Genomic DNA, 14,719 nt, shown 5'->3' with positions numbered 1-14,719 from the left:
GAAACCAAAGCGACTTTCCAGGAGAACAGAACTTCCCAGAACACAACAAACTTGTCAATCTGACTAGTACAATTTAGCAAAGGCATACAACACAGTCCTGATACAGAACCCTGCTACTTCCAAGCAAGACAGACACAGCAAGCAATATGTCAGAATTGTAAGTCTAAGTCTCTTCAAAATTCTAACTTTTCTCCAATATTCTCAACAAGTGTGCATGTGCTAAATTTGAACAAAAAATTATGGCAAGACATTTGGAAAGCTAGATTAGTAACTTATTTTTAAAAACATAGAACTGAATTTTAGTATCTGTTACAAAGACCAAGCCCAGTAGGTCTGATACCAAAGTGATACAGAAAACATGCAAGACAGGAGTGACAAGATTTTTATTGCTGTGAGCTTACTGAACTTCCCTACTCATGCTAAGGCACCTAATCTCCAACTACACTGATGGCTTTCTAAAATTCTGATCTATGAAGGTTCTGCATACTGCTCTGACACAGTCTTCAGGACCAACATTTAAACAAAAATGATTAAGAACTTTTCAGCCTCCACAAGGGGTTCAAAAAAACAGGAAAAGATTTTACACACTGGCCCAATAATCATTAATTACCTTTTCAGCTTACCTTTTTTACTTAGGTCGATAGCAGCTTCTAGAAGAACTTCTAATTCCCCCTTCGGCAATACAGGAACAACCCATCGAGGCCTATATGCAAAAACAAAACATCCCCCCCCACCTGTATTTCAGTTGTGCTTCTTAAAAAGAATCAAGAATAATTGCCCCTTCATAAAGGGTAGGAATATGCATTTTTAAAGGCCCTGATGAGCATTCCATTTAAAAACAAAACAAAAAACCCACGCAAAACCCCACAACCCTCTAATCTGAACCTCTTTCTCTTTGCAACTCTAACCCAGAAAGTATTACAGAAAACAGTGAAACAAAGATGCAAGAATCCCGATTCCACTATCAAGATATTTGCACAAATAAATCTATACCCTCTGAAAAAACTGAAAATACCTGTTGATCATGTCATCCAACTTTGCCAGGTCTGTATGTGGAAACGCAGGCTCCTCATCTTCAAGCTGGGGTGGAGCATCTCCTTGGCCCTGCTCATCAGGCGGGGTAGCTGGGGAGTTCTCATTGGAAGAATCAGGTGAAGAAGTCTAAAATTGGTATGGAAAGTACTTTAAATATTGCCTGTACTTGCATGCCACTTATTTTGGCATTCTCCCTCATAGTAAGTTTCAAAAATCACTTTAAGTACCCGTCATCATAAAATATAACAAAATGATTTGATTTCAGATTTTTTAATAAGAAAATTGAGCAAAAATGTGCTATACACTTTCTATCTCAACAGTTTAAAAATTAAGCTACTTTCCCAGTGAGGGAAGTGGTTTTCTTTGTAACATACTTTTATTTTCAGCAGACCACGTATCTAGAATATGAAAATAAAGACCATAAAAATATTCAGTTTTTACAAATCTTCTGCACAAAAGATGATTATTTTAGAAGGAGAAAACTTCAGCAACAGCACGGACAAAAAATGATCACAAAAAACATTTTCTGAAAACGTTTGCTAAAAATGAGTAACAGTACTACAGCTGGCTACTAACGAATCTCCAAGAACATTCTTAGTTGAGCCCATTTTGGTGGATCATGCAAAATACAATGTGTTTTGTAGATGCACATTTATTTGTATATAGAAATAGTATGAACTGACAGTAATGAAGACTCAAATCAGAACAGCAAGGTTTAGGAGGACAAGGGAGGACCAAAACTTCAAGAACATTACTCACATGTTGTACCACGTCTGGTTGGCATGGAGTTAATTTTCTTCACAGCACCACGTATGTTGCTGAGTTTTGGATTTGTGGCCAAACAGGTATTGGTAATACATCAGTGCTTTGTGGCTGAATACTAGCGAGCAAGGGGGTGGAGACCTACCTAGCATCCAGGGTTAACCCACCACATATGTTCCAAAGAATAATTCATTCTCAGGAAGTAAAACCATTAAACCTTACGGTATTAAACAAACAACAGCCTCATACTGAATTCAATGGCAAATTGTGGCTTTTCTTTTAAATGGGTTTGGCTGCACTGTTTAAAAGCATCTTTTCTGGTCCCCCCCCCCCCCCCCCCCAACAAATAATCATCACATTATGATGTTTTTGCTTGTCTTTTGAAAGCAGGATAACCTGTTCAAGAGAAACATGCTAAGTTGTTCTGGAAGTCTAGTACAATGAACCGAGACCTAGATGAAGCTGGCCTTTAAGAACTGATACTGGCACGTAACTTTATCCAAAAAGTGCTTTTGCAGAACTGAGCATAAACCAAACCCACAGAGAGTAGTTTCACCAATCTGTGGCAGGTAACTCTACAATGCGGTTGTAAGGAAGCTTCAGGTATTACTCCAAGAAGGCTTCTTATCCAAAATACGTATGCTTGACACTGCCTAAAAAGGGATCCTCTCTTGCAATGCAATGCTCCCTAATGTTACCTTCTTTGTCAACATCACTGCCTTCATCCCTCAAAATCTTTTTGTACTTGCAGACACACACACAAAAGCCAAGTAGACATCTCTAGGAATATACAAACTCAATTCAGAAGCACTATTTCTAAAGAACTAACCCCTTTATTTTTAAGCAACTTGAGTGTTAATATCATACCTGATTCTGCTGGAGGGGAGGCTGGGACTGTCCATCAGGAGCCTGGCCCTGGCTATCATTCCCTCCTACTGGAGAGCCACGAGTCGTGGCTGTCATACTCGACACAGGGCAGATCTTTGCAATTTTGTCTGCTTATGTAGTTGTTGTGAGAGAAGAAATTATAGTCCACTTAGTAAAGTTGAAGTACCAGCATATGCTTCCCTTAAAAAGCTCCAACTCAAGAACATGCCATCTTGCAGAGACCATTGCATAACCTGGGGGGGGGAGAAAAAAGACAAAAGACAATATGCTACACTGACACACGCACATCAAAAGAACCCATATCTGGAAAAGAACACTACAAAAAAATACACTGCTATAAAGAATCTTTTATTTTAAACTTAGATTTCTTGAGTACAACTGACATCAGAAGCAGGTTATATCTGAAATATTTAACACGATTTTAATATTCTATGCAAAAACACTGATAATTACCTCTATACCACTAAGAAACTGACACACATCCAAAATGCAGCTGTTTACTGCGACTTTGCGGTGCCTGAATTGCTACAGTAGACTTTCAATCTAAATCCAGGGTGCTGATCAGGTCATTTCTACATGGACCTTGGTTATGGGCATAAACAGCCAAATCTGTCATCTTTTCCAATACTCTTCTCCTGATACTGTCTAACTACAGACGCCTCAGAGGGAGTTAAAAGACCAATTCTACCTCAGCTAAGACTAACAGCAACCCTGCAGGCAAACCTCTTCTATAAGTACATCAGGTTTTACCCACGGCATTTGACCTATATTCCCCTCTTCCAGCAGGTGCCTATGAAAGCCTAGGTTCACTGGCCTTTCGAGCCTACTACAAAGCCCACCACATCCTCACCAAGTATTTTAGAGGATTCTATGAAGAACATTTTGACATCAGATTTGTTGATCATGTAATCATGATATACCAACAATTCAATAATCCCTATGTGTTTTAGCTTCACTGTGTTAAATAAAAAGTTGCATTAAGTTCTAACAGCAATTCCACTCTATACCACAGGGTAACATATAACCATGGGAAGATGAAAGGTAATTTTCCAGAGCAACTCAGACTTCCAAGTGTCACATAAACCAACAACAGTACTCAAATTTCAAAAGCCAATTAGGGTGGTAAAAAGAATTGTATGAGCTTTCAGCAAGATTCATTTGAATCAGGAGCTTAGCACTGCAATCAGCAAAAGCGTCAAGTTAGTGTGAAATTTCTGCTGTAACACTATGCATATTTGTGTTTTATTATGACATCTCGTCTTAAATTAATTTTCAGTGCTGCTATCTTTCTCCAAGGCACTTCAAAATCCTTTCCTAAATTGTGCAAATTTGCAAGCCATTACACATACAATAAAAATCTGGACTGCATACACTATTCCTCTCCTGCCCCGTCTCCAATATTAACACCACCACCACAGGTAGAGATCTCTTAATATTGTCAATAAAATAACGTTCACTTTTGAACAAAACTGTATTCTTTGAATACAGCCAAATGTCATCCATGCCCACCCTTCAAATTCATATTCATAGGGTTTAGTAAGCCTGCTAAGTTTAGAACAAAGTCATTACCAACCCAAATTTTCTTTACGAAAAAACTGATTTTTTAAATCAGTTTTTTTAAATTAACTCATTTTGATTGGTGCTCTTTTTTAAATGCCCTCCTGAGTATTTAGTTGTTTTCTATTGATGTTTAGAAAGATCACCAGGCAGAAAGTATTAGCAAGACTAAGTCTCTTGCCATACACATATATACACACACACACACACACACACGTATCTACACACATACATACACACACTGCAGTCTACTGCAGTTCAATGCAGTCAGTTCCCCTGCACTACCTGACTGAGAGGTCTAGGTACTTGCATAAACTAAATAAATCAAGATTCTGCCAACTAACACTGTACTTTTCAACAGCCCTAAACTAACTACCACCACAATGAACCTTCCCTAACCACTCTCATTCTTCCTTAACAGGTCTGATTCACAATATGGCCACACACAAAAACTTGTGCTAGAAGGACTGAGAGAGCAAAGAAGCAGGAAAAGGGTGAAACAGCTCCTTTCAGCAGCAATCCTCATCTAGGTTAGCTTAACCTGCAGAAAGAAGTGACCACTGGCAGCTGTGGTTCTACAATAGCTTACATCAAACACAAGCTGCTTCAATCATCAAACACAAACTGCAACAAACACATTAGAAACAAAACAAAGCCAAGGATAATACCATCCTGTATTGGACGTGGGCAGGGCACGGGGGGGACACTGCCACAAAGGATGAGAAAAAGGCTTAGGTACTTAATGCCTTCTTTGCTTCAGTCTTTAATAGCAAGACCAGATACCCTCAGGGTAATCAGCCCTCTAAACCGGAAGACTGGGACTAGAAGCAGAATGAAATCCCCATAGTCCAGGAGGAAATGGTTTAGTGACCTGTTGCTCCACTTAGACACATACAAGTCTATGGGGCCGGATGGGATCCACTCAAGGGTACTGAGGGAGCCCACGGAAAAGCTTGCCAAACCACTCTCCATCATTTATCAGCAGTCCTGGCTAACTGGGGAGGTCCCAGTTGATTGGAGGTTAGCCAGTGTGACACCCATCTACAAGAAGGGCAGGAAGGACCACCCAGGAAACTACAGGCCTGTCAGCCTGACCTTGATGCTGTGGAAGGTTATGGAGCAGGTCATCCTGAGTGCCATCACACAGCACATACAGAACAATCAGGGGATCAGGCCCAGAGAACACAGGTTTATGACACATAACTTGGCCTGACTAATCTGATCTCCTTCTACAAGCTGACCTGCTGAGTGGACATGGGAAAGGCTGTAGCTGTTGTCATCCTGGACCTTAGTAAAGCCTTTGACAGTCTCCCAAAGCATTCTCCTGGAGAAACTGGCTACTCATGGCTTGGACAGGTGTACTCTATATTGGATAAAAAGCAGCCTCAATGGCCAAACCCAAAGAGTGATAGTAAATGGAGTTACATCCAGCTGGCAGCCAGTAACAAGTGGTGCTCCCTAGGGCTCAGTACTGAGGCCAATCCTGTTTAATGTCTTTTCAATGGTCTGGACAAGGGGATTGAGTGCACCCTCAGTAAGTTTGCAGATGACACCAAGCTGGGGGAGCATGCTGATCTGCATTAGGGTAGGAAGGCTCTGCAGAGGGATGTGGACAGGATGGACCAATGTGCTGAGGCAAATTTATGTGGTTCAACAAGGAGAAGTGCCAGGTCTGCACTTGGGTCGCAACAACCCCACACAATGCTACAAGCCCGGGGAAGAGTGGCTGGAAAACTGCCTGGTGGATAAGGACTTAGGGTGTTGGTCAACAGCCACCTCAGTATGAGCTGGCAGTGTGCCCCGGTGGCCAAGATGGTCAATAGCATCCTGGCTTGTATCAGAAACAGTGTGGCCAGCAGGACTAGGGGAGTGATGGTCCCCCTGCACTCAGCACCGATGAGGCTACACCTCAAATACTGCCTTTAGTTTTGGACTCCTCCACTGCAAGACAGACATTGAGGTGCTGAAGCAAACTGAAGGGCAACAAAGCTGGTGAAAGGTCTAAAGCACAAGTCTTATGAAGAGCGGCTGTGGGAACTGGGGTGGTTTTGCCTGGAGAGAAAACCTGGGGGGGGACGACCTTCTCACTCTCTACAACTACCTGAAAGGAGGTTTTAGACAGGTGGGTGTCAGTCTCTTCTCCCAGATAACAAGCAATAGGACAAGAGGAAACTGCCTCAAGTTTCGCCAGGGGAGGTTTAGATTGGATATTAGGAAAAATTTCTTCACTGAAAGGGTGGTCAAGCAGTAGAACAGGCTGCCCAGGGATGTGGTGGAATCACAATCCCTGGAAGTGTTTAAGAAAACCACGTAGATGTGGTTTAGTGGTGGACTTGGCAGTTTTGGGTTAACAGCTGGACTTGATGATTTCAAAGGACTTTTCCAACCTAAATGATTCTATGATTCTAATCTCATACTTTTCTTATTGTAATGCTTTTGGCTGAACTATCATGAAATGAGCCAGTTCAGAGTACTAAAAGAAACAACAACAAAAACACACCCAAACTTACAAAGACTGATTATTTTTCAGTTCTTAAAACTACCTGGTATACTGCAAGGCCAGAGAACACTCGTCCTAACGCCAACCAGGGAGGCCAAGACAAAACTGCAGCTCTCCTGTGAGACTGACTTACACTAGTGCAGATTTACACTCAAATTTTGCCTCTGTGCTTAGTTCAAGGGTCTGGGCAAAGCATTTTTGTAAATCGGTTTCTTCTTAAGGCAAGTGACATAATTTAACTAGGAGATACAAGAAAACTGCTACTGAAATAATCAACATTCAAAAACTTGTAAACTCACAGAGTAGAACAAAATCTGTGTAACAAAAATCTACAGAACTTAGTAGACACTAGCAAATTCAGAACACTTCCATAAAAGACTTAACATATCTTTTTCTTCCTCTTATTTTATGGCTGCTCACTTAAGAACCTAATCACGATACTCAATGTACATTACTTAAATTACATTCCCAGAAAAGTCTATTTCAGGGACTCCAGAGACATGCACATGGCCAAGCTGGATGAACAAGACAAGGCCAACTTCTAGAGTGAGTTCAGCACTTCTCCACTAATTTGTGTGACATCCTCAGAGATACAAAAAAAAGTAGTAATTTACAGTTACGTTGCAGCTAACTAAAAACAGTCCATCTCAAACAGTTTGATTGCTTCTTGTAGTATCTGCATATTCTAAATAGCAAGAATACCCTTGTTCAGGTGTTTTCCTTTTAATTACAGAGTATACAAGCATGTTTTTGTAAGCACAAATCATCATCCAATTGATGCATTTTACACGGTACTAGAAGGGAGTAGTTTACCAGTCCTGTTTTCAGCCACTGCTGTAACCATTTGTTTCAGAGAAAACAAACTGCATGCCCATAAAGAACACACTACTGCTTTAATCTCTGTATAACTGACTAACCATGAATTTTCAAATTCATCATCACTTCTTTAATTCAGACTATTCAATTTCTAATTTTTTTAGAGTTAAAACTCACCAAGACACAGTTTTGGCGTAGCTCAAGAACAGCCTTTACACCTATTTATAATTAATTCATTTATAAACAAATGTGAACTGATGCTGTGACACCTTGGTTTTGAGTATAAAAAGGCAGCGCAACAGCAACAATTTAAACGGCCTGCATCCAGGAACATATATAATTTTTAATAGAGTTGAACTCTAGAACAGCTTTCATCTGAGTTTCTCGGTCATCTCAAAAGTAACTAAAATACCCCAATATATACAGCCTTTTCTCCTAAATTAGCTACTTAGAGTCTCAGGAAAAAAGCAAATTAGAAGTGCCAGATGACAGTAGCAGACCTCAAAAGACAATTCATTATTCATATGCATTATCTAAACCCTATCTAGCAACACAGACCTATTTTTCCTTTATTTAAGTTTTCTGGTTATCTACAAGTGAGGCTATATGCCACAAAAATCTACCTTCTGGTATGGCAACAATGTATGTCAGGATACTAGTCTACTCAACATGTAACAACAGAGCATTCTAAAAACCATACAACTATACTAAGAAAAAATAAAGTATTTTTTCTACATTGAATGATGTTCCTATCTTAATGGGACCTCACAGAAGATGTAGTTTTTCATCATAAGTGCTCTACTGCAAAAAAGCTTAACCACAGCAATACAAATTGTAGGTTGAAAGATATCACAAATTTGTTTCATATAGGATTCTGAGAACTGCCGCCTTAAAGTCCTAACAAATACTGACTCACCAGAAAGGTTGTGATTCTAGTCTAAAAATTCTAGACTTAGGAATCTAATCTTCTAACCTATTCCTTTATTTCAATCACAACACCTTCTCATCTAGAAACACCTCCCCCAAACCGTAACACTAACCTAATTCAGTAGCTACAATCTATACACACCCACACATATCTCTCATTTTCTTTCTTCTCTGTGCTATGCTGCAGGAAGATGTCTTTCAGGAAGAAGGAAATTACATAAATAACCAGAATAGAAAACTGGTGGTCCCAGCAATTTTCTCATTAACAATAATATGCACTAAAATCGAAATGTATTCAATGATTAATGAAATACTTGTCACTAAGCTACTATTCAGTAGAGCAAGAAGTGTCTGTCAATGTTTAAAAAATACCCGATAAGGAACAGAGAAAAGGTTATTTCAAATAGTTTCTATTACAAAGACAATTAGTTTAGATTCCTTCTCCTCATAAAGAAGTGAGTGTAACATGGGACTTAGTCAACTGCATCAGGCTCCAACACATTATTTCAAAGCAATAAATTTTTAAGTGATACAGCAAAAGACAGATTTTGAGTAACTATAAAGGTTATGAACTAAAACTATTCTCACTAAAAAACAGATTAATTCAAGTAACCTTTTTCTCTCATCCTCCCACATCATACATCTGAAATTAAGATAGTTGGCAGTGTAAGTTTCTGGAACATTGGGAACATCCATGCAAACATTTAATTCTATTTGCCCTCAGTATCACATGACAAAATAGAGATGTATGTCCTAAAACATACTTCCATTCTTTCAGGTTTTATTTTTCTAATTTGAACTTCAAAGCTTAAGTGTTGAGACTAAGTGTAGCTAAGCTACATCCATTTAACAGTATGCAACTTCACTTTGTACAAGATACACCCACACCTACCATTCACGTGAATTTAAGCAAGCAGTGAAAGCACAGAAAGTGAACTTCCAAAAGAAAGCATCACCACTTATTAGCGGGTCAAGGGCAAAGCAGAAAGACCACAACTCTTAACCCCATAAATATAGTCTCAAAGGAGTCTCTAAATGTATTCAGAGCTTCAAGTACCACCTATACAGCATTCTATGCTGAAGTGACCGTAGAGGAATGTTGCAGAAAATGACAGTTTTAAGCAATGATGTTTCCTCTTCCTTGAGCAACAAACATGAATGTTATCTGTATTATAGACTTACAAGGTATGACACCCCAACCCTATTGTCTTCCGCTCATATTTTAGAGCGCTGGGGAGCTTATGCAGAGGTCTGGTTGAAAATTAAAATCCTGAGAACAATCAAAGATTGAAGCCTTAATATGAACGAGATTCCAAACAGAATACTGGACAATGGTACTGGTTTCTCATGTAACTGGACTTGAGACATACTAATGAAGAGCAGAATCTGACTGCATTTGACTGTTTCAGGTGTAACAGGCAGCCTAAGCTTATGGTTCTCACATTCTGTTTTCAGGTGATTACAAGTAAAGTCTCTCCTCTAGCTTCTCCGGCTAAAGATCTAAATCTACCCTCTTCCAGTTTAAAGCCACCTCCCCTTGTCCTGTCACTACATGCCCTTGTACAAAGTCCCTCCCCAGCTTTCCTGTAGCCCCTTCAGGCACTGGGAGGCTGCTGTGAGGTGTCCCTGGAGCCCTCTCTTCTCCAGGCTGAACAACCCCAACTCTTTCAGCCTGTCTTCATAGCAGAGATGCTTCCACATGGAATAACTTTCCAAAACACTTAAAAAAAAAAAAAACCACAAAAGAAACAGGAAAACCTTTATATTACTCAAAGGCCTATCTTACTTCAAGGCAATGATCTACGAAAGTCAGGCCCTGAAAGGGAACTGGACAGCAGCAACAACTGCCTTTCTCTAAAAGTCACTCACATGCAAATAATTCTTGGAGCATTGCACGGTTAGGTAATGTACCTTAAGTAACCAGTGGTACACGATGCTTTTTCCCAGATAACGTAACAAGAGATCAGGTCTTCAGGTCATACACTTGGTTCTTTTTGGTAGCCAGAAAAGTCAATTTCAGTTCCTGCTCTAAAGGAGAAGTGTTTTGCTCATGTGACAGTAAATAGTGAAGAATGCCAAGATATGGCACCAAGAAAGCACGCAGTCAATGCCTTACACAAAACCACAGCAAATGTTAAAACAATTAAACACATCCCCTCCAGTAAGCTGTGGCCTTGCTGCCATGCTTTTCTGTAGGCATACATTTCAGGCCACTGCCATGGACAGAGCACTCAGCAAGACGGGGCTTCTCACCCAGTATGACCATTCCTTCACTTCAGGAGCTCTGAGTGAGAGTTAACACTGGCCCAACTGGCATGAAACTGTATCCTCAATGGTATTCCATATATCTCAATGACAGAAGGAGGAGAGACAAAAGATTTACAGTCTCTGCAATTCTACTATTTAAATTCTTGCTTTAAACATTTCTCAGCGATTAAGAAACTACATTCAAGGCACTGGTAAGCAGCTAGATAATATGGGGGTTTATGCTAGGAGTTGAGAATTTTTGTCCTGACAGTAAAACATACCAGAGTTTCCAAGAACAGAATGAATACAAGTGAATAAAATAAAAAAGCACTGGTAAATGCATCCACTACAACCTAAGACAATCTGGAAAATGTTAACATCTGTTTTAAAAATTCCTTAAATGTTCTGAAGTATGACTTCCACTTACTATGCAGCCCTTTTCTTGAATTCCCAATGAACATGCAAAGAAGCAGGCAAGACTTCCTTTCCACTTGTATTAAAAGAACAAGCTACAACAGGAAACAACCTCAAAATTAAAATAAATTTTTAAATCAGATCTTAGAACTTTAGTATGTACACATTAGTTTCAGACAGTTAGATTCAATCTCATGCTGCTAAGCGACACAATGCTATACCTTTTTCCAATTACACTACAGTTTGTTTATACAGGAGGCTGCCCTTCTACAACCCAAAGAATGCGTTCTTGACAATACAGCCAATTAGGACTGAGTCGGTATTACAGGGTCAACTGCAACCTTAGTCCTTTACATGCAGCTGTAGAACACTATAAGAAGAATAAATCATGGTTTAATGTTTACATGTAAATAATGTTCTAGATTAAAAGGAATACATACATTTGCAGTTGATACTCTACTATTAGATCATGTCTACTCATCACTACTTCAAGAAAACAGAATGTCTAAAGTTTGCACCGCAGACTGATTAAACACTCTTAGTTCCTTATTTCTGATTATTAAATCTGTAGTTTGGTCACAGCCATATCAAACACTTCAGGCTGTTCACTCAGTTCTAAAAATGGATGTTAGTAAGTATACCTCTCCAAGCTATATAGCAAGGTTCACTGTCCAGAACACTTTAAGAACCCTTAAAGTTTGTTCCTTAAAGCATTAATCCAAATGCTAGTGATTGCAAGATGTTACACTATTTTTTTAAGTTAATCTTCTTTAAAAGATTTAATCTTACGTCATTTTAAAAAGCACTAAGTAACTTTTAATGTTACTTCATATTCAACTTGACTGCTCTGCCCTTTTGCTACAAAGAGCATTATTATTGAATGCCCAAAAGTCAATGGGAAAAACTGAAACACATTCTCAGTATTAAGGGTAGCAAAAAATACAGGCTTAATTTCACTTAAGTAATGAAGGCTCTTCTCAGCAAGACACGGATTTTATAGCAAAAAACTAGGGAAGAAATAGTGAGTATCAATGGCTTGCACTATCTGCTGAAGCACACTATAAAAGGGGAATGAAAAGCTTCGGGAATGTACAGAATGGGATGTATTACAAAGTCTGAAGAGACAACAGATCAGACACCTAAGCTTGTACTCAGCAGTACTCATCTCCATGTTTTCTTTGCATGAGGATGCACACAACACAGCCTACAATTCTTGTCAATATTTTTTCTAAGAGCAGACAGACATGAACCATATTGCTGTTCTGGCACTGAAAGTTTTCTTTTTGGTTATAACAATATCTATCAGTGGATCAGAAAACAAGTGGACAGTGATAGCAACAGGTTCAATTTCGTAGCAGAATGACTCTAAAGCTATTTCAGGAGAACATATGCGTTTGTATACTAATGCAAGTAGAAAACACCACCTCATTTTTCTTGCACTTAAAATTTTGTTTTGGATAAACATATTGCAATATATTAACAAAACAGAATGATGTATCCCAAAATATTTTTTTTCTTCATGCAACTCATTTAATACATGGTCTCCAAATTTATTCTAATTGATTATCCTTATTGTTTAGCTAATATGCATTTCCTAGTACACACATGATTATCATTCATAATTAATACATTTAAAATATCCCAGCAACAACCACATAAATCATTAAATAAATGTTAAACATCTCAGACTCTTCTGCCATGACATTATGTAGTATTTCTGCTTTGAAGCTAAACATAAAAGATGCATCAGTGTCAACACAGAAAACTCAAGTTTCCAATACTTACATTGGAAAAACTATACTATATACTTTAAAACCCACCGTTACACTGTAACTTTACAACATGAACAAGAATCCCAAGAAATCTACAACATAACATCTACTAGATCTTGAAAAACAGGATATAGTTGAAAATAGCACAGAAAGGAAGCAGGGGAGGAGTAGGGAGAATGGAGAGAAGAAATCATCTCTGGACATAAGCCTGTTTAGTGAAACTCACAGCCACTAATACAACTTCCTACAGTCTAATAACTAAGATAAATTTAATACTTTATCATAAATGTGAAAGATGTTAGATTATCTGAATTTCTGTAGTGCATTTTTACATGCTCGTCTAATTAAACAGTAAACAAAACAGTTTTTAACAATATTATCTCCACTGACTGAAACCAGAATTATTAACACAATTTTAACAGGGACAACATTCCTAGCCAAGCCCTTCACGTATCAATTCTCAATCCTGTACTATTCAATATTACCGACTACATAGATAAAACTATACAACTACTAATAAATTTTGCATGGCACACAAACTAATGGGGTGATGAACAGTGAGAACGTGTTAAGAGTAATATGGATCATCTGACAAGCTTGGCACAATAAAACGCACACTAACATAGCCAAGTGTCAGGTCATTCACCTAGAAAAAAATGACATACAGAAAACTGTAGATATTGGGAAACACTGCTAGAAGCATGGTTATTCTAGAAAAGCAACTACATGTGTACACCACAACTACATGCTTATAGCAAGAGTAAATCTCAGGACTGTTATCTTTTTAACAGAAGCATGTCATTTTGGTGAAAGAACTGATAAGAAACTTGTAAAGCACAGCCTTTTACATCTAGGAGAAAAAAAAAGTAGCGACAAAGATACCCTCCACACCCATTAGATGCCCCAGCACAATGCAAGTGCAACACGCTGACTCAAGTGCCTGAACCCATTACAAGACTGGCCACAGGACAGAACACCAGAGACCATCCACTTCCAAGGCAGCGTAGTTGCTCTGGGGTTTCCAACCATTATTTATCTTACTCCCTTGCAATAAGGGAATAAAGATGTCCTTTTAAGACTGCTATTTCTACTTCCTTCAGCTTTTGGGCCTATCAAAGGAAAGAACGAACCAAGAAGCCAGCCAGCAAGTACTATATGAACTACATTAAGTGACATTTTCTTTTCAAAAAAGAAATAAAGGAATAATTGCCCATTAAGGACATCAACAAAATCAGAAAGAGCACTGAGGACCTGCCTTTTCCCAACAACTTTTGAAAAGAGGTACACAATTTTCTACACTACACAGCATTTCCTTTTCAGTTCTGAAATGCAAAGTTATAAATACAGTAAGATATAATTTCATGCTAAGAGCTTTTAAGTTGTAGACTTCAGGAATAGAACCAATATATCTAAAATGTGTGTTCTGCAAATCTTTGGCTAGCCATGCAAGAAAACATTTATTGGCTGTTTGAAATAGCACACAGAGCTAAGACAACCAGCTGATACCATTAACTATATATAGCTACACTTTCAATTACAAATTATGTCCATACACAAAAACTATCTTAAAACAGAACTTTTAAAGCATAAATGATAAAGAGTAATATATTCAGTAACACTGTTCTTCGTACCAAGTGAGAAGGGAGGATGCTGAATGCATTCCCAGAACACCAGGTAAAAATGTAGTACTTCCATCCACTGCAATTCTCCCACTGAAAGGCATTAGGAATTTTACCTTCCAACATATGCAGAACTAAGTACCATGACACTGTTATAGTTTTGCACTGGAAATTAAAGCAGA

General features: G+C 38.6%; 1 protein-coding gene across 2 annotated transcripts in view; it reads right to left on the bottom strand.

Moving 5' to 3' along the window:
- Window positions 1-14,719, bottom strand: part of USP9X (ubiquitin specific peptidase 9 X-linked) — a 106,324-nt gene that overhangs the window by 76,691 nt on the left and 14,914 nt on the right. For both annotated transcript variants that reach the window (XM_055802311.1, XM_055802312.1), the window contains exons 2-4: window positions 2,665-2,918; window positions 1,016-1,161; window positions 624-703 (exon numbers count right to left, since the gene is read on the bottom strand). In XM_055802311.1, coding sequence (XP_055658286.1) covers window positions 624-703; window positions 1,016-1,161; window positions 2,665-2,760 — 322 coding nt within the window. In that variant the 5' untranslated portion in view covers window positions 2,761-2,918. The remainder of the gene's footprint in view (window positions 1-623; window positions 704-1,015; window positions 1,162-2,664; window positions 2,919-14,719) is intronic.

The sequence above is a fragment of the Falco peregrinus genome, chromosome 4, assembly GCF_023634155.1.
Source record: "Falco peregrinus isolate bFalPer1 chromosome 4, bFalPer1.pri, whole genome shotgun sequence".
Classification (NCBI taxonomy): domain Eukaryota; kingdom Metazoa; phylum Chordata; class Aves; order Falconiformes; family Falconidae; genus Falco; species Falco peregrinus.
Note: the sequence above shows the minus strand (reverse complement) of the source record. Positions and strands in the feature narration are given on the sequence as shown.